We start from the raw sequence: 19,202 nt of genomic DNA, 5'->3' as shown, positions 1-19,202 counted from the left end.
GAAAGCAAGAAAGAACCCCTGCAGGGGTGGATTGGAACTGGGACTATTGGAATCATGATTTCGAAAACTTGTATGTGTATGTGTACATATATACATGTGTGTTTACATATACATGGGTGTAAGTCATAGCTGTGTGTGTAGAGAGGGCCTAGAAGTTAAGACACCCCACTGGCAATGAGCATATCAGGGCTCTTCAAAGAAAGGACTGATTCTAGGATGAGGCAGGGTAAGGATAAAATGAGCTTGAAATATCTAGTGCTCAAAATATATATGAAGAAAAAAGATGGGATCGTCACAGGATATAGGAACCAGCTTGAAGGGGCTTCCATTGGCCAGATCTCAGACAGTTTGTCCTCTGAGATGATTAAGAACAGCAATAAAGCATAAACCATTAAAAAAAAAAATGGGAATCAATGCCCACATCCACACGAGAGAAAAATAAAAGAGGGGAGGACATTTGCTTCCAGCAGAACGCTAAATACTGGTAAACATGAAAGCGGTTGGAATTGGACATTTTTGCAACCTTTCTAGTAAAAATTGGCTCAGGCCAGAATCGTCAATAAATGTTAGATCTAGGGGATATGTTTTGATTTGCTTATTAGTTGCAAAGGGGGAAAAAGTAACTAAATGAAGAAATCAGACAATACCTTGATCAGATGATCAATATTAATGTCACTGGTATTCTGCTTCAGTGTGTACAGAAAGTTCCTTTTAGATCAACCTCCCTGCAGGTGACTATAAACTTTAGACAGAGTTTTGAAAACCCACTGTCTGAAGACACTAGAGAATCACCTGAACGAGGCAAATTATGGAAGGGAGTCTACACTGGGAACTGATTTTTACAGCTTTTAGTTCCTGTTTCTCCTTTTAGCAGTCAGTGCCCTATGGGGTAGCCAACTGATAGAAGAGTCTTTCTGGCCTAAAGAGGACAGAGTTCAAGGTAACTACAGTCACTGCAGAGTGAGAGGAGAATCTTAGGAAGGAGACAGACAGAGGAAGTCAGCCCTAAATTCTGTGTATAAAGTAGCCAAGTCTCTGGCTAAGCCCTGAACCATGCTTTCTTGGGCAGGCTCCAGGCAGGTCCGCTAAGGACGAAAGAACTAAACTGAGACTTAGGCAGCTGCCCAGAAGACAGAATTTGCAGTTTGAGCCAAATCAAGTTACTTTAAAGCAAAGCAAAAAAGAAATCAACATTCTTTGAGGAATGTAATAGAATCCACAGTATCCACAAGATAACGTTTACAGTGTCCAAGATGTAGTCCAAAATTCACACCACCAGTGAGCAGCAGGTGTACGTCCTGTGCGTCTGGATGTGATAGTCTGAGAAGCATCAGCTATGTAGTATTCCATCCAAGAATGCTTTTTCTAAGGACACATCAGACAGATCCAAAAGTAAGGACCACTCTGTTAAAAAACAAAGGTGCAGGGAGGGGAATGTAGTCTTCAGAGATATCAATGTCACAGAAGTCAAAGGCAGAGAAAATGTTTCAGATTAAAGGAGACTAAAGAGATAGTTGGAGAAGGCAATGGCACCCCACTCCAGTACTCTTGCCTGGAAAATCCCATGGACAGAGGAGCCTGGTAGGCTTCAGTCCATGGGGTCGCTAAGAGTTGGGCATGACTGAGCGACTTCACTTTCACTTTTCACTTTCATGCATTGGAGAAGGAAATGGCAACCCACTCCAGTATTCTTGCCTGGAGAATCCCAGGGACAGAGGAGCCTAGTGGGCTGCCGTCTATGGGGTCGCACAGAGTCGGACATGACTGAAGCGACTTAGCAGCAGCAGCAGCAAAGAGATAGTTACAGCTAAGTATAACATGCAGTCTTAGACTGGATTCTTCTTGGGAAAGGAAGAATGTTCTGAAAGTCATTCTTGGGCAATTGACATAAGTGAAATATGCAAGCGAGTAGAAAAAAATCTCAGTGGTATTTACTGAATTTGATAACTTTACTGTGATTATGTAAGAAAATATCCTTTCCCATTAGAAATACACACTGAAGGATCTAAGGATAAAGAGTTAACGAGTAGTATAAAGTGCAGTATACTCTTAAATGGTTCCAGGAAAGGAAATGTCTGTGTGTGGTGTGGAGAGAGAACAAGAGAGCCTAAGTACAGATGATAAGGCAAATATGGCAAAACGTTGGACAGGGTGTTAAGAAATTGGTTTAACTGGACTGGACAGTGAGAAATACAATGTATCAGTTGATGTAGAGCTCAAGAACCTACTTAATAGAGCAGTTTGGATTGAATTTGAAAAGTAGCAGATTCTTAATGTGTTAACTGACCCCTCAAAAGAGTGGTGAGTTAGGAAGATGATTCTGACAAGGATGTGTCAGATGAATTTGGTTAGGGAGAGATGAGAGTAAGAGGAGACATCCAGATCTACTGCTAGTTTAGGGGTTGGAGAAGGGGTTGTTTGGGTTGATGAAAATTTAGGTTAGGATGGTGGCAGTAAAATGGAGAAAGGCAAATGTAACAGACGTTTTGATGTTGGAATAAAGATAAAGTTGCAGGAGGCTGAGGAAGGGGCAGGGGGAGGCAATGACAATGAGACTGGTCTAGAGAGAAGTGGCCAGAGGCTGCAGAGCAGGCTCCTTGGAGAGCTGGAGTGGCAAGGGGTGTGAGGCAGCTAGGGTGACCTCTTGCCCGTTCAGGGAAGGCTGGGTCAAATGAAGAGTTCCCATCTGCCCGTCTCTTCAGGACAGGAGAAATTTCTAAGTGTTTGAAGCAAAAGGAAAAAGACAATAGTAAGGAAGATAATAGTAGTCTACTTAAAACAGCTTTCAAAGAATTCTTCCACCTCCAGGTGAATGTCCTACTAGCTTCTGTTTCCTGTTGCTTCACGGCTGACTTGCCTATTTTTTACTTCAGATCCAGAAACAGCAAGGCCCAGCAATTCCAAAATCACCACCACGCTGGGTCTGGTCGTCCATGCTGCAGGTGGGTTCAGATGGCAGGGGACCCCTTTTTCTGTCACACAGGTACCATCCACAGGAAATACTCTTGGGCTGACCTTTTGGAGAAGGGGTTGTTTAATGAAGTCCTCCAACAGAAGTATGAACCCCAGTGTACGCAGTGTCAGGGGATTGTAAGCTAAGGATGGTTTTTATATTTCTTATCAGATGAAAAAGAATAATTCATGGCACATGAAAATTACATGAAATTCAAATCTCCGTGTCCATAAGTGAATACAGCCATGGCCACTTGTTTACGTATAATCTGTGGCTACTTTCACACAACAATGGTAGAGTTGAGTAGTTGCAAGAGACCAAATGGCTCACAGAGGCTAAAATATTTCCTATCTGGCCCTTTAAGAGAGGTTTGCTGACCTTTTCCCTAGGACCTCATCTCGCACACTTCTGTACTGAATAGCCCTGTGCCTGTTATCTACCCAGAATGCCAGTTGAGGCAGGGGTGGGCTGTAGGGCGTCAGAAGTCTCAGCCTGCTGACTGGGAGCACCTTTGAACCATAACCACAGCCAGTCCCAGCTGTAGGGGTCTGTAAGTGACAGAAGCACGTGCAAGGTGACCTGTTACCTGGGCTTCATGGTGATGCGCTTTTCTAACAGAAGATTCACCCATTCAGCCAGTGCTTACTCATTACATACAAATCATCTATGCCGAGTCGTGGTGTCTTTGTTTTTTCACCTGCAAGATGCAGAGATGCCTCCTTTGAAATTTCTTGCTTTTTCTATTATTGCAGTTTAACTGATTAGTCAGTAGATTTTTGAATGTCATACTTTTTCAACAATAGCAACAATAACTGGCATATTAAATATCAAATAGCACCTGTGCTAAGCTCCTCACATGTTACCTCATGAAAACCTTGAGAATATGTACTTTATTGAACCCATTTTAGAAATGAGAAGGCTAAGGTTCACAAAGCTTAAGTAACCTTCTCAGAGCCTCGTCCAGCTCTATCTAACTCTGAAGCCCACACATGCACCCACCACACTATTATAGTTGTTATTTATAGTGTTTTATGTTTCATTTTTTCCAAATTCAGCTGACGGTGTTGCTTTGGGAGCAGCAGCTTCTACTTCACAAACTAGTGTCCAGTTAATTGTGTTTGTGGCAATAATGCTACATAAGGTAAGCAAAATTTTGGTGTAAGATTTGTTATGGACTGCACCTGTAATTAAAATTTTCTCTTTGGTCTTTGTGTTTTTCTGGAATGCAAATGTTTTTGTGGTTATTTTCTTAACTGCTGTTCACCTTAGAGAATTTAATAAATCTGTTTAAAACTGGGTCTTTTGCTACCATTTTCTTAAACTTGTAATTTGAAGAGATTTTATTTTTTTATGGCATATACACAAACTGTTAAGTCCTCTACAGATTTCTGTATTTCATGGTAATTTTTGTTCATAAATATTTTTCCTTTCTTATACTTAACTAATTCACATAGACTCACACACACACAAATGGGACATTTTCTAGCTTAGAACATTAATTCTTAAAAGGCAGAGCCCAGACTTAGTGTTGGTTATACTTGGTTTTCTTGTATGATAAGAATTTAGTCAGACGACATGTACTTCATCACGTAGAAGCAATCCAGATTTCTAGACTAATAAGGGATGGTTTTTCTTTTCCAGGCACCAGCTGCTTTTGGGTTAGTTTCCTTCTTAATGCATGCGGGCCTCGAGCGGAATCGCATCAGAAAGCACTTACTCGTCTTCGCACTGGCAGCACCAGTCATGTCCATGGTGACTTACTTAGGACTAAGTAAGGTGAGTCTGACTCAAGGTTACCCGGACAAGTGTCTAACTCCCTGTGATTACCAAAACTTATGGTCTCTTACGTTGAGTTTTCAATTAAATTACTGCCTCAAGCTAAAAAGAAAATTCAACTTAGAAGCCTGTACTGTACAAAGTGTACATCTTAATTCTAAGTCAATCCTCTGCATAAATTTAGAACATTTTCTTATTCATTTAATTAAAAAACTTCTTTCCCATCAGTTCCAAAAATATTTGCACAAATACGTGATCTTTAAAATAATCCAATTTAAAGCTCATCAGACATGCTGGTTATATTTAACTGGTACGTAATAAGTCACAACAGTATGGATGTAATGTTTCAGTGAGCACAGGAAGTGTGAGTAACAAGCTTGCCGCAGCTTTAAGAGCAGTAGCGGATGAGCAGAGATCTCTGTATTCAGCTCAGACTCGGATTCTTCTGCTCCCGGCTCTCATAGCAACTCCCCAGGTCTTCGTTGTTACACTGATCGTACCTCCAGTCCTGAAGTGGCGTGTGTCATTTGTCACATCAGACCCCAGGCATTCTACTCTGTTGCTCCAGTTAGACCTTCCCGTGCCTTATTATTCTGTCCACTAGGGCTACAGTTCTTACCAACAACCCTTCCCGTTTTACTTAAATATCAATTGGCAGGCGACAGAGGAAAATCTTAGAACCAAAGCAACTTAGGGCCTTCCCCCACACTCTCTGAAGATCACTGATTCTTTTGAGTGTTATTCAGTTCGTATTTGATATAGAAAAGCTTGCATTGAAAGGAACATGAGAAATGAAATGGTTAAAGAATGGTTAAGTTCCTGTCAGTCAAGGCTTAGCTGATCTGGATTGCTAACACCTCATTGTTCACCTGAAGAGCTCTATCTTCTTTTAGTCAATGAGTAGTAATACATAGTTCCCTTTTAAATATTATCCTGTTTATCACTTCACTGATAAATGTACGTTTCTAGAACTTTTGGCAAAAAGATATAATTTTGGAGGCACAGAGTTACAGGTTACGTTTATGGCATGTTCTTAAATTTTCAGTTACTTGTCTTAGTCTCTAGGGCCACATTTTTAATTTTAAAAAAAGATGGAAATTAATTGTGTAAAGATTAGCTTTTGAGATATTTCTAGGCTCTGTGAGGGAAGGTACTACATTTCAGTTATCACTGTATCTCAGGCCCTGGCCCAGAGCCTGGTGCATATGGGAGGTTTGTTAATATTGGTAGAACAAATGAATGTATGAAATTTGATATCTGCATTAATGCTGTTGATTCCATCTTAATAATCTTGAAGTTTGTTTGTAAAAGTAATCCCAAGTGGCTCAGTGGGTAAAGAATCCGCCTGCAATTCAGGAGATGCAGGTTCGGTCCTTGGGTTGGGAAGATTCCTCTGGAGGAGGGCATGGCAGTCCATTCCAGTATTCTTGTCTGAAGAAACCCATGGACAGAGGAACCTGGCAGGCTACAGTCCATAGCGTCACAAAGAGTTGGACGTGACTAAAGCGACTGAGCACGCATGCACACATGGCCGGTAGTCTTAAACCCTTATTTGGAAGCTTCCCATAAATAACAAAATTGTTCTGATCTCAAGGTGTCCCCACTTCCCAAATCACACCAGTTATGAATATTGGGTGCTTTTTTTATTATTATTCTTTCTGACTCTGCATGTTACTTGACTTAATTTTCTTCTCTCTCTCTCTCTCTTCACAGAGCAGTAAAGAAGCCCTTTCAGAGGTCAATGCCACTGGAGTGGCCATGCTTTTCTCTGCCGGGACCTTTCTTTATGTGGCCACAGTTCATGTCCTCCCTGAGGTGGGCGGAATGGGGCACAGCCACAAACCCGACCCCGCTGGAGGGAGAGGCCTCAGCCGCCTGGAGGTGGCAGCCCTGGTTCTGGGTTGCCTCATCCCCCTCGTTCTGTCAATAGGACATCAGCATTAACTGGTGAGGGTCCAGCCTCGGTCCACGGCCGTTCGCCATTCAGTGAGAACAGCCGGCACATGACAGACACTCACTTCCTCAGCCTCTCGTCTCGCCTTGCCCATCTCCACCTGTATTCCTAAAGAGTCCAGAGGGAGGTGAGAAGAAAACCTGGAGTAATGGAAAGCTTTCAAGTAGAAACAGCACACTGCGAAGGATACAGACATTCCGTTGTGTTGTCTTTTCAAGGGCCCTTGGCATTCTGAGTTTTGGTGTTTCCCTTAACCCTATTCTCAGGGAAGATGGAATTTAGTTTTAAGGAAAAGTGGAGAACTTCCTACTCATAATGAAATAATTATGAAAGTACAGTATTCTGTAATTAAGCTAAATCTCTTAGTTTAGAGGCTCTGCCACTGTATCCATTGATTTTTTAACATGGTTCTCGCCGTGTACGACTGGTGCTTTAGCATCTATGCCACTTGCCTTGAATGAAGGTCATGATGCCCATTGTGTTAGATGCTAAAGATAAGTAGTTCATCTGGGGCTAGAGTCGAGAAAATGATGGCAAGACACATTGAAAACTGACTTTACACTTGAGAGATCCGGTGAAGTGGGGACATCTGGGGGACTGAAACACCCCCTTGAGCATGCGCCTCTTGACAGAGAGCCTGCCTTCCATCAGGTGGGGCAGCAGAGGTGGACTAGCTTTAAAGAGGTGACGCGTTTTATAAAACATTTCTTTTCAAGTCCTCGTTTGTATAGAGGAGCCAAGTTCTAGTAGGTTCAGACCAACCTAGGCTTCCCTTCTGACTGTTCTAAGAACAGTCAGATCCCAAAGTATCTTTGGAAATTAAGGGGTGTTAAATTTTAAGTGAATTTGAACAGTTACTGACATCTTTGTAGTAACCTTTTTAGAAGAAAGATCTCCCAAACCTACTTGTCCTTTTTTTGTCTCTTAAGTATTTATCTTGGTAGACCAGCAGTCCCTCTGGCAAAATACTCAGTGCCCCTTCAGGACTGCCAGGTCAGCATCACGCAAGCACCTGTAGCAGGGAAGAAAGTCAAGATATATCACAAATGGGAGGTGTTTGCCTGTTGATTTAAAGCTTATTAAAATCATGTCTTTTGTCTCTTCATCTTTTCTGTATTTTATTCCTAACTTTTCCCTCTAGCCCTTCGTCCCTACAATTTGCTGCTTACTGCTGGTGGTGATGCTAATATTTGTGTGAGTTAAGTTCTCATCAGGACAGCCTCTTCTTGGAACTGTGATGATACAGATAATATTGTTTCTGTCCTCTGTTCCTTTCAATGAAGTTACCTTTGTGTCAATTGCAGCTTTGTTAAGCCCTTAAAATGTCAACTTCCTCGTATGTGAGATGATACAATCACTGATATTCTGGTAATTTAAACAATTGAGATATTAAAAATAGTAAGCAAACTAGGATAATTTGCCCATATTTGCCAAAAATCCCTGTAAACCTTGTGTTATCAAATAAGTGTATAATATTATATTGTTAATTTATTTTGATTTTCTGTACCATTTCAAAACACATTTCATAAAGTGGGAACCAAGACTATTTTTGTCAGGGCGTTGGATTTAGGAGTTTTTGAAACATTTTGTATAATGCATAGACCAGCATGCCCAGGATTTCTGTATTTCTTCCTAGATGTCACTGGGTCAGCAGCTGTGGAAAGAGAACTTGTGAGCCCTCTGCTGGCTAGACCAAAGTAGCATAAACAGGATCTGGTTTTGGATAGTGGCTGGGAACCGTTGAGAACAGCATAAAAACCAACAGAAGGTGCAGCAGGAAAGTCTAGGTGACTTTCCTGCTAACAGCTGGGACTTCAGAGAGTCATGGGGTTTCACCCAGTCCTTCAAAATGACATGGTTGCCTTGATTCTCCCTGGAAATGTACTTTGTTAAATAAATAGCTCATTTTAGTGTCTGGTCTGGTTTGAATAGTGGCACTTTTCTATCATATTGTTGTGCAATGATCTGAAATTTGTTCTGCTGGCCAAAGCCTCTTTCTGCAGTGCCTTGCCATCACACGTAAAAGTTGGGCTAGAATATCTTGCCGGGTAGGGCCTTGAACTCTGGCAAGGGCAGAACTCACCTCCAAATTGGTTGTCCCCTCTGGACCCCACATTAACAAGCAAACCTTTCAAGGCCTATCAGCTCTCAAGAGCTGTGGGCTGTCCAAGATTTTAAAACTGCTACCCCAGGAACCACTCATTTCCCTCCTGGTCAGCAGGCAGAAATAGCCATACTAATCTTACAGGGCTCGAACGCATCTCCAGGCAGCAGGGTACTGAGCGGCGTGGCGGGGGAGAACTTATGTGGGCAGTGTCCCAGGAGAGGCCACACTGATGGTCACTTACGGGCACATTTCAGCTCCATTTTCCTCTTGTTGAAAACTGCCTCCTTAGATGTGGACGCCTTAATGCTCTCACGCGTTTGGAAACCTTGGCAATACTTCAGTCGCTGCTGTGATTACAGATGGAATTATTGGCTACCAAAGAGATGCAGTTGATGAAAAGCACTGTCCTTCCTTCTTCATAACCAAAGTTAATCTTAATTACAGTTTGACTCCCTTTCCTCGGTACAGATAGACTTTCTTCAGATGTTGAGTGCTGTCTTAAATGGCGAATTAAGGTGAAAATTATACTCATCCATTCCCTTCATTTGTTCGCCAGTGAATTGCTTTTGTCGGTTGCCATATCCCCAAAGCAGCCATCTTCCAGGTATGATGGCTTTCCTGTGCGCGCTGTTGCCAGATTTCAGTTCTTCAGGTGAATTCTGCCCTGGAGTGCAGAGTGTTGAAACACCACCAGAGGCTCTGTGTTGTCCCTTTCCCTCTTCACCTTTTTATTTCCCTATTCAAAACAGCCAAATCTGTTCCTATATTTTGAATCATTAGAAAAATGAGAGAGGTGGCTGTTTTGAGTGGTCAGTTCTTTGTAGAAAGAAGAAAATGTAATGGTGTTTTTTACTGGCCTGCTTTTAAGTGTCACTGCCTGGTTTTTCCTGTTTTTCAAGGATTAGAACTAGGAGGACATGCCAGCCTCTCAGATACGTGGTAGCCAGGTACTGAACATGGGAACTGTGTGTATGTCAACAGCACAAGCCCCCAAAGCATGTTCCTGCCTTTGGGGCCCCTGAGCCCCATGGGAGACTGAGAATGACCAGATTTATCCAGAACTGCTGTAGGGCAAGGTGAGAACCCTCTAATAGTGTTCCACAGGGGTACCCTCCTTGCATTACAGGATTTTTTGCTCAACACAGAATGGTCCACATTACCCAAAGAGCACTGTTTGAGATGCTATGAAATTAAAACCAGTCATGTAGCCCCTTTGTACCTGAGACATCTAGATTCACCTGAGAAGACCTGAGGGAAATGTATGACTTGCATGAAAGGGCTCGACAGGCATTAGGAATTTTCTAGATATGCTCAGCCTAACACAAGGAGGTTGACTTTGATCTGTTTTCTCATAGCATCTTCTACTAAGTGAGAAATCTCATGGGCTAACACTGCAGTCCCCCTGGTTTGGTAGCCTAAATGGTGATTTTAAATGTCCCCTTTTTCTGGATCCTTTGTAAACATGAAATCATTCCACGGATGGCTGCCTTATAATTTTTGTCTCTTTCCACTTTAATTGTGAATGGTTAAAAAAGATGTTTTTGCTGTTTTCTGACTTGTTTTATGATATTAAATTTTTATTAGTGCATACCATATGTGAGTGGCTCATTATTGATCCTCTCGGCAGTTTTTCCATTTGGTGACCAGACTGGACCCACATTTGAACATCAGAAAAGGTAATGAAATGATTTGAGGAGCAGTGGAAAGATGTATCTATATGAACCTCCTTTAGGAAAGGAGAGAAAGAAAGGCAGAAGGGAGATAAAGGACTCAGTATACCATCTTCCCCAGAAATAGCAACTTATTGACCATTTTTTTTCCTTTGCCTTTGCTGTCACCAAATATTATTTATGAAGGTACCTATCTAATCCCAGAAAAGAGATGCAGGCCAGTAGATCCCAGTCACAGTGGATGCATTTCAAAGAGCAGTTACTAATGTGAGTATGTAGACACTATTAACAGTGGACCCTGGAAACATTTAAATGGAAGTGAAAATTATAAATTTGATAAATATTTTCTCCCTCTGTAGTACTGAAGCTTGCTTTTTAACATATACTGATAAGGGCCATATATAGCCATGTATCATTTAAATATATCACTTATCTGTTTATTCATTAGATTTCATTATTACTAATCCACTGTGTGCTGACTTTCTATGTGTATTGCATATGCTACTAGTTACAAAGTTTGTACCCAGAGTGTTAACATGTTTCCAGAAAACCTCTCCTCATGAATAAGAAAATAGGCCATGGGACATGGTACTCATGATTCCTGCCATCTCTCGCGAAGTCATCCCTCCTTTGCCTTAAGCAGTGGGTCATGAAATCTTCAAAAGCCAGCTTCAAAAGCCGTTTTATCCTATCACCCTGAGATCAAAATGTATGTATCTATGTGCCTGTATATGTGTACAGATCTGTATATGTACAGGTTTAGTCAAAATAGCCAACAGTCATTATTCTGTTTAATTTCTAATTCTTAACAAGCTAGAGCTGTGTCATACAGTGTGGTTTGTAGGATGTAGGAAATAAAACCAGCTTTGTGTCCCCCTGTTTGCCCCATGTCAGTGCCACTCCTCCAACTCCCTCTGTCCTCCAGGTCTTGTTCTGCGTCTTCTTTAGTTAGGCCAGGGCTTCCCTGATAGCTCAGTTGGTAAAGAATCCACCTGCAATGCATGTGACCCCGATTCAATTCCTGGGTTGGGAAGATGCACCAGAGAAGGGAAAGGCTACCCACTCCAGTATTCTTGGGCTTCCATTGTGGCTCAGCTGGTAAAGAATTCACCTGCAATGCAGCAGACCTGGGTTCAATTCCTGGTTGGGAAGATTCCCTGCAGAAGGGAAAGGCTACCCACTCCAGTATTTTGATCTGGAGAATTCCATGGATGTGACCACTGTATTTAAAGTTGTAATCTGCTCATCAGTGGTAAGAACCCCTGGGGTAAGAAGCTGATCACCTTTTAATATATGCTTTGTAATATATGTCTTTACTTTGTCCTTCTTGTCTGCTAAAATATAAGCTCCAGGAAGCTAGGTTCTCAAAAAAAAAATCTTGTTAAATGAATCAGTCTGTTCTGAGGGGCCACTTTTTTCCTCATCTGTTCTCTCCCCTCCTTTCCTCCACTAGCTGCTGCCCTGACTCCCGGCAGGACCTACTGCTGGCCTTGCTATAGCTCTGGCTTTGTCTCACACTGAGGTGAGGGCTGTCAGGGCAGGAGACTGAGCAGACAGGTGCAAAATTGACCCAGTTCAGGTTACGAATCCAGTGCTAACATTAGTAAGGTGCTGTGTGGCTAATTTAGGGATGGGAAAACCTGGATCCCATTTCTGGCTTAGCTACTGATTTCTATTGCAGTGATAGCTACTGCCCAGTTTCTATAAATTTTGGATGAGTGAAAGCATTTGTCCCAGTCTGGTTGCCTTATTCATAAAGGGATCCTGACAAATTCTGGAGCCGTCAGAGGAGAGAGCACAGTGAAGAGGGGATGGGAAGCCGGGGCCTTGGAGACAGTGTGGAAGGCACTGGATTATTATGTCTGGAATGCTCTTGAGGGTGGAATTTGATAGCCATCACCAGATAACTTCAAGGGCTGTCAAGTGCGGGAGGGTACAGATACCATATTCTCCCTAAGGTGGAACCGGAAGTGGAGCCCTGCCTCTCCAACAACCCACTCTTCACCCAGAGGGGTTAACAGCCCTTCCTATGGGCCAGGCAATTCCCAGAGCTGAGCGTACAGAAGGGAATAAGGGTCTATTCCAGTCCTTAGCGAGCTTGTTCAGTGAGGGGTTCAAATAAAACAACTGACAATGAAGCCAGTTATTATTGGGAGCCAGGAAGGGATAGAGAACATGTTGGGGCAAGAAACCCTGGGTGGGCTTCAGAGAGAGCATCAGAGGGAGATGACAGCTGCCCTGAGCTAAAAGGCTGGGCAGGATGAACTCGAAAAGGTGGGATAGGGAAGACCCACGTGGGCAGAGGCCCCAGGGCACAGGAAGAGGGACCCTGCCTCAGAGGTGCCACAGCTGGAGGGAGGAGGGGGAGGCAAGAGCTGGTGTGCTGGCTCCCTCGGTGGCTGCAAAGCTTCCTGATTGAAAATCCTGCAGATACCCAAGCCCAGGCATGGTGCTGTAACTCCCGCCTCCGCTGCCACCAGGGCCCCTTCCAGGTGCAGCCTTGGCTGCCCTCGCGCTGAGCCCCCCATCACCACATGGTGCCTCGTGCAGGTGGGAGTCCACAGTGTCCCGATCTCTGCGCTCTGGTGGCTCCCCTGGCACCTCAAGGTGGGGCTTGGTGACTCCTTGCCTCCCCCATTCCTGACTGGGGCCCAAGGACTCCCCGCATTCCACCTCTGAACATGGGTGTCAGTTCCATTCAGAGGACCTGACCCAGCCTGGGAGGGGTGCCCAATCTTCCTTCTACCCGCCAGCTCTCCCTCCCCAACTCTCTCGTTTACCTAAGAGACCTGGCCTGGAAGTGCCGCACCCACCGTCTTCCTCTGTCACCACTGTCTCCCCAAAGCCTCCACCCTCCACCTCTCGTTTCCTCCACGCCTCCAGCCCCTGTGTGAATTGGGTCTTCCCTGGGGCTGAGCGTGCGGTGGCAGTGGAAATGTGAGAATTCATGGAACCCGCCTTACATTCTCCTCTTCTCTCTCTGCCTTCGCCCTTGTTCTATACTTTGAGAAACCAGAAAAGAATATGCTACTGGATCTAAAAGAAATAGTCCAAGGATAACGTGATGCTGAGTTGGAAGGGCCCCTCTTTTGATATATGAAGCCATGAGCTTTGCAAAGTAACTTGCCCAAGGTCTTTTCACGGAGTAAGGACGTAGCCACCACTGGCACCCAAGCCTGTAAGCAGCTGGCCCCATGGATTGTTAACTCTGTTCCAGAGGAGAAAGCAGCACCCTAGCTCTCCCTCGGACTTTCTGGGAGAGCATGTGAGATTTTGACAGTGAATGGCTGTGGGCTTATTGGCCACACTTAGCCCATCTCCCATCCCCCAGTGAAGTCTTGTCTTTGCTCTTAGAAGCTAAATGTGTACATTTGAACCCACACATCACGCACAAGGGGAAGTCCTTTTTACCTCTGGTGTTTTTCTGAGCAGTTGTGCTGTTCTCAGTGACGCCCTTGGATGCTGAGAACCTGCGTCAGTGCTGTGACGAGGCTGGCAGGTTAGGAGGTCCTTGGCCACCCCCAGAAATACACACTGACAACCTCAGATGTGAGCAGTTGTTGGATAGAGACGGCAGAAGCCTAGCTAGCAAGAGGGTGACCTTGCTAATGAGAACTGAACTATAATGCAAGGGACTTCCTGTCTCAAGACGTCTAGAATGGGGGTTTGCCTGGGGACGGGACAGTGGGTGTGTGCCCACACGTGCTCTCCCCATCCCCTTTGATCTTACACTTGGTTGCCCAGGATCAGGAAATGTCTCACCATCTTCCTGTGCTATCGCTGTCTCCCGAAAGCCTCCAGCCTCCACTTCTTCTTTCCTCCACCCCTCCAGCCCCTTCCTCTTGGGTTCCCCTGTGAGCAGTCAAGCCCTGCCACTAGTGTAAGAGTCTGAGACCTACACTGGTCATGAGAAATTAGTCAAAATGGAATACAATTCTATAAAAAGAAGTGCTTTAATCCCCAGAAGGGATGCCATCAGAAACAACTTCACAAAAGAAGAGTCATTTGAGCTGAATCTTGAAGTAGAATTTGCGGAAGATACAAAAAGTATTCCAGACTAAGAGAATTCCAGGCAAGTGAAAAGAAGACATGAAAGAGCGTGGTAGTTCCTTGAAATATTAGAATCAGTGCAACCAAAGCAGAGAAGGTGTAATAAAGTGACAGGGTTAAGCCCCAACAATAAGTCAGGACCAGATTGAGGAGTGTGTTGTCAAAGGTCAGAAATGGGGAACTGGAGCTGAAGGAATGGAGACCCAGTCAAGGGTTTTAAACAAGAAGCTTACATGAACCTTTGAGTCTTGAGAAGATCATGTGAGTGAGGGTGGCGAGCCAGGACTCCCTGCTGTAGGTGGGGAGTCATTTGAAAAGGCTACTGCATAGTCCAAGTGGAAGATGACTATACAGTGCAAGTTGAGAAGCCCAGAGAAGTCCAGGGATTGTCCTTGGTCACACACCTAATGGCAGGACCTGGAATTAACCCTTCCTAATGCCAAAAGCAGTTGATAAGTCTGCCATCCATCTAAAGATTGCTTTCACGCCTCCCCACAGGTTCTGTTTTATAGATGAGGGACAGCGGAGGGCCTGAGAAGTCAGTCTCCATACAGTTGGCAAATTGAAACAAGAATCTGAAGCACCAGAACAGGGGCCAAGTAAAGAAGAATCTGTTCAGCAAGCATTTGCTGAGCACCTACTGCATGCCCTGGACTCTGCTTCCAGGAGCTCACAGTCTGGAAGGGAAAAGAAAAACTCCCAACAAGGCAGAGAGACAGGTGCTAGGATGGAAGGATGGGCAAACGTTCACTGCAACCAAGAGGAGAGTTTAGTTTCTGCTGAATTAGTGCCATACCCTGCAGAAACCAGGACAGGAGCCTGAATGATGGAATTAGGATCGGAGGAGGAAAAGACGTCTATGGAAGAGATTCAGTACTACAGCAGGGCCTGGCCTGGAGCCCAGATCTTCCTGTTTCTTCTGCTTCCTGGCCCTCTAAGGACACTCTTGCTGGGCCCAGGCATCAGACTGACACGGGAGCCAGGAGAGCTCAGGGAACTTAAGGAGGAGCGTCCCTGGGTCCTTCGCTCAGCACCAGCCTGGTTGCCTGCCTGAGGGTGGGGCCAGGGAGGGCTAGGGGCTGCGGAGATGGCAGTATGGGAAGAGCCACTTTTGCCCAGGTTGCTGAGAGCTTTGGAGGCCCAATCAGGCTGTGACAGTCCAGGGAGACCCTCGTCACTGTGTCCTGCCTGAGAATGTCTTCCTACCCATCTCTGGCCAGAGTGGGTTAAGAAAGCCTCTGTGTCTGACTCACTCTGGCTGAAGCATAAGATTAGAGAGCTGGATCCCTGTTGGTACTCACACATTTAACTACCGTGGGCTGGGCATATACAACAGACATGCTAATACCTGCTTCACGGAAGAATGGTGACTACCACATGAGCCTGCAGACTATAGGTAAAAGCAACATTATGAAAATATCTGTTCAGTTTCACAGTAAAGGAATCAACAAAATGAAAATAATCTATGAAATGGGAGAAAATATTCGCCAACCATTTATCTGATAAGGGGTTAACATCCAAAATATGTAAGGAACTCAATCAACTTAATAGCAAAGAAGCAACCTGATGAAAAAAACAGGCAAGGGACCTGAGTAGACATATTTCCAAGGAAGAAATACAAATGGCCAACAGGTACATGAAAAGGTGTTCATCATTACTAATCAGCAGGGAAATGCAAATCAAAACCACAATGAGATAGCATTTCACACCTATGACGATGGCTATTCTCACTAAGACAAGAGATAAATATTGTTGAGGTTGTGGAGAAAAGGGAACCCTTGTGCATTGTTGGTGGAAATGTAAATTGCTACAGCCACTATGGAAATCAGTATGGGGGTTCCTCAAACAATTAAAAATAGAACTACCATATGATGCAGAAATCCCACGCCTGGTATCTATATCCAAAGAGATTGAAATCAGTGTGTTAAAGGGCTCTCTGCATTCTCAGGTTCTTTGCAGCATTATTCGCGATAGCCAACCATGGAAACAACAGAAGGGGTCCACTGATGGATGAATGGGAAAGAACATTTCATACGCGCGCACACACACACACACACATTGGAATATTATTTCACCACAAAATCTGTCATTGCAACAAATGCGGGTAAACCTGGAGGACATTACACTAAGTGAAATAAACCAGACACAGAAAGATTAATGCTGTATGTTTCACCTATCTGTGGAGTTGAAAACATCTATTTCTGCTTCTTTACGCTAAAGCCTTAGACTGTGTACAGCACAACAAACTATGGAAAATTCTTGAAGAGATGGGAATACCAGACCACCTAACCTGCCTCCTGAGAAACCTGTATGCAGGTCAAGAAGCAACAGAACCAGATATGGAACAACAGACTGACTCAAAATTGGGAAAGGAGTACGTCAAGGCTGTATATCGTCACCCTGTTTATTTAACTTATATGCAGACTCAGTTCACTTTAGTTGCTCAGTCGTGTCTGACTCTTTGTGACCCCATGAACCGCAGCATGCCAGGCCTCCCTGTCCATCACCAACTGCTGGACTCCACCCAAACCCATGTCCATGGAGGCGGTGATGCCGATGAGATCCAACCATCTCATCCTCTGTTGTCCCCTTCTCCTACTGCCCTCAATCTTTCCCAGCATCAGGATCTTTTCAAATGAGTCAGCTCTTCGCATCAGGTGGCCAAAGTACTGGAGTTTCAGCTTCAGCATCAGTCCCTCCAATGAACACCCAGGACTGATCTCCTTTAGGATGGACTTTGTTGGATCTCCTTGCAGTCCAAGGGACTCTCAAGAGTCTTCTCCAACACCACAGTTCAAAAGCATCAATTCTTTGGTGCACAGCCTTCTTTATAGTCCAACTCTTACATCCATACATGACCACTGGAAAAACCACAGCCTTGACTAGACGGACAAAGTAATCTTTGTTGGCAAAGTAATCTCTCTGGTTTTTAATATGCTGTATAGGTTGGTCATAACTTTCCTTCCAAGGAGTAACCGTCTTTTAATTTCATGGCTGCAATCACCATCTGCAGTGATTTTGGAGCCCAGAAAGATAAAGTCTGACACTGTGTCTACTGTTTCCCCATCTATTTGCCATGAAGTGATGGGACCATATGTCATGATCTTCATTTTCTGAATGTTGAGATTTACCAACTTTTTCACTCTCCTCTTTCCCTTTCATCAAGAGGCTCTTTAGTTCTTCTTCACTTTCTGCCATAAGGGTGGTGTCATCTGCATCTCTGAGGTTATTGATATTTCTCCCTGCAATCTTGATTCCAGCTTGTGTTTCTTCCAGTCCAGCGTTTCTCATGATGTACTCTGCATATAAGTTAAATAAGCAGGGTGACAATACACAGCCTTGACATACTCCTTTTCCTATTTGGAACCAGTCTGTTTTTCCATGTCCAGTTCTAACTGTTGCTTCCTGACCTGCATATAGGTTTCTCAAGAGGCAGGTCAGGTGGTCTGGTATTCCCATCTCTTGAAGAATTTTCAAGTTTATTGTGATCCACACAGTCAAAGGCTTTGGCATAGTCAATAAAGCAGAAATAGATGTTTTTCTGGAACTCTCTTGCTTTTTCCATGATCCAGCAGATGTTGGCAATTTGATCTCGTTCCTCTGCCTTTTCTAAAACCAGCTTGAACATCTGAAAGTTCACAGTTCACGTATTGCTGAAGCCTGGCTTGGAGAATTTTGAGCATTACTTTACTAGTGTGTGAGATGAGTGCAATTGTGTGGGAGTTTGAGCATTCTTTGGCATTGCCTTTCTTTGGGATTGGAATGAAAACGGACCTTTTCCAGTCCTGTGGCCACTGCTGAGTTTTCCAAATTTGCTGGCATATTGAGTGCAGCACTTTCACAGCATCATCTTTCAGGATTTGAAATAGCTCCACTGGAATTCCATCACCTCCACTAGCTTTGTTCGTAGTGATGCTTTCTAAGGCCCACTTGACTTCACATTCCAGGATGTCTGGCTCTAGGCCAGTGATCACACCATTGTGATTATCTGGGTCGTGAAGATCTTTTTTGTACAGTTCTTCTGTGTATTCTTGCCATCTTCTTAATATCTCTGCTTCTGTTAGGTCCATACCATTTCTGTCCTTTATAGAGCCCATCTTTGCATGAAATTTTCCCTTGGTATCTGTAATTTTCTTGAAGAGATCTCTAGTCTTTCCCATTCTATTGTTTTCCTCTATTTCTTTGCATTGATCACTGAGGAAGTCTTTCTTATCTCTCCTTGCTATTCTTTGGAACTCTGCATTCAAATGGGTATATCTTTCCTTTTCTCCTTTGCTTTTCGCTTCTCTTCTTTTCACAGCTATTTGTAAGGCCTCCTCAGACAGCCATTTTGCGTTTTTGCCTTTCTTTTTCTTGGGGATGGTCTTGATTCCTGTCTCCTGTACAATGTTATGAGCCTCCATCCATAGTTCATCAGGCACTCTGTCTATCAGATCTAGTCTCTTAAATCTATTTCTCACTTCCACTGTATAGTCATAAGGGATTTGATTTAGGTCATACCTGAATGGTCTAGTGGTTTTCTCCACTTTCTTCAATTTCAGTCTGAATTTGGTAATAAGAAGTTCATGATCTGAGCCACAGTCAGCTCCCAATCTTGTTTTTGCTGACTGTATAGAGCTTCTCCACCTTTGGCTGCAAAGAATATAATCAGTCTGATTTCGGTGTTGACCATCTGGTGATGTCCATGTATAG

The 19,202-nt window shown here is 43.9% G+C and overlaps 1 protein-coding gene across 3 annotated transcripts in view; it reads left to right on the top strand.

The window, feature by feature from the left end:
• Positions 1-10,383, top strand: part of SLC39A9 (solute carrier family 39 member 9) — a 50,053-nt gene extending 39,670 nt beyond the window's left edge. For all 3 annotated transcript variants that reach the window (XM_086320056.1, XM_086320057.1, XM_086320055.1), the window contains 4 exons: positions 2,874-2,942; positions 4,009-4,094; positions 4,595-4,729; positions 6,443-10,383. In XM_086320056.1, coding sequence (XP_086176182.1) covers positions 2,874-2,942; positions 4,009-4,094; positions 4,595-4,729; positions 6,443-6,673 — 521 coding nt within the window. In that variant the 3' untranslated portion in view covers positions 6,674-10,383. The remainder of the gene's footprint in view (positions 1-2,873; positions 2,943-4,008; positions 4,095-4,594; positions 4,730-6,442) is intronic.
• Positions 10,384-19,202: the final 8,819 nt, after the last annotated feature.

Source organism: Bos grunniens, chromosome 10 (assembly GCF_055505025.1).
Source record: "Bos grunniens cultivar Pamir isolate PY7600 chromosome 10, Bosgru_T2T1.0, whole genome shotgun sequence".
Lineage (NCBI taxonomy): Eukaryota > Metazoa > Chordata > Mammalia > Artiodactyla > Bovidae > Bos > Bos grunniens.
Note: the sequence above shows the minus strand (reverse complement) of the source record. Positions and strands in the feature narration are given on the sequence as shown.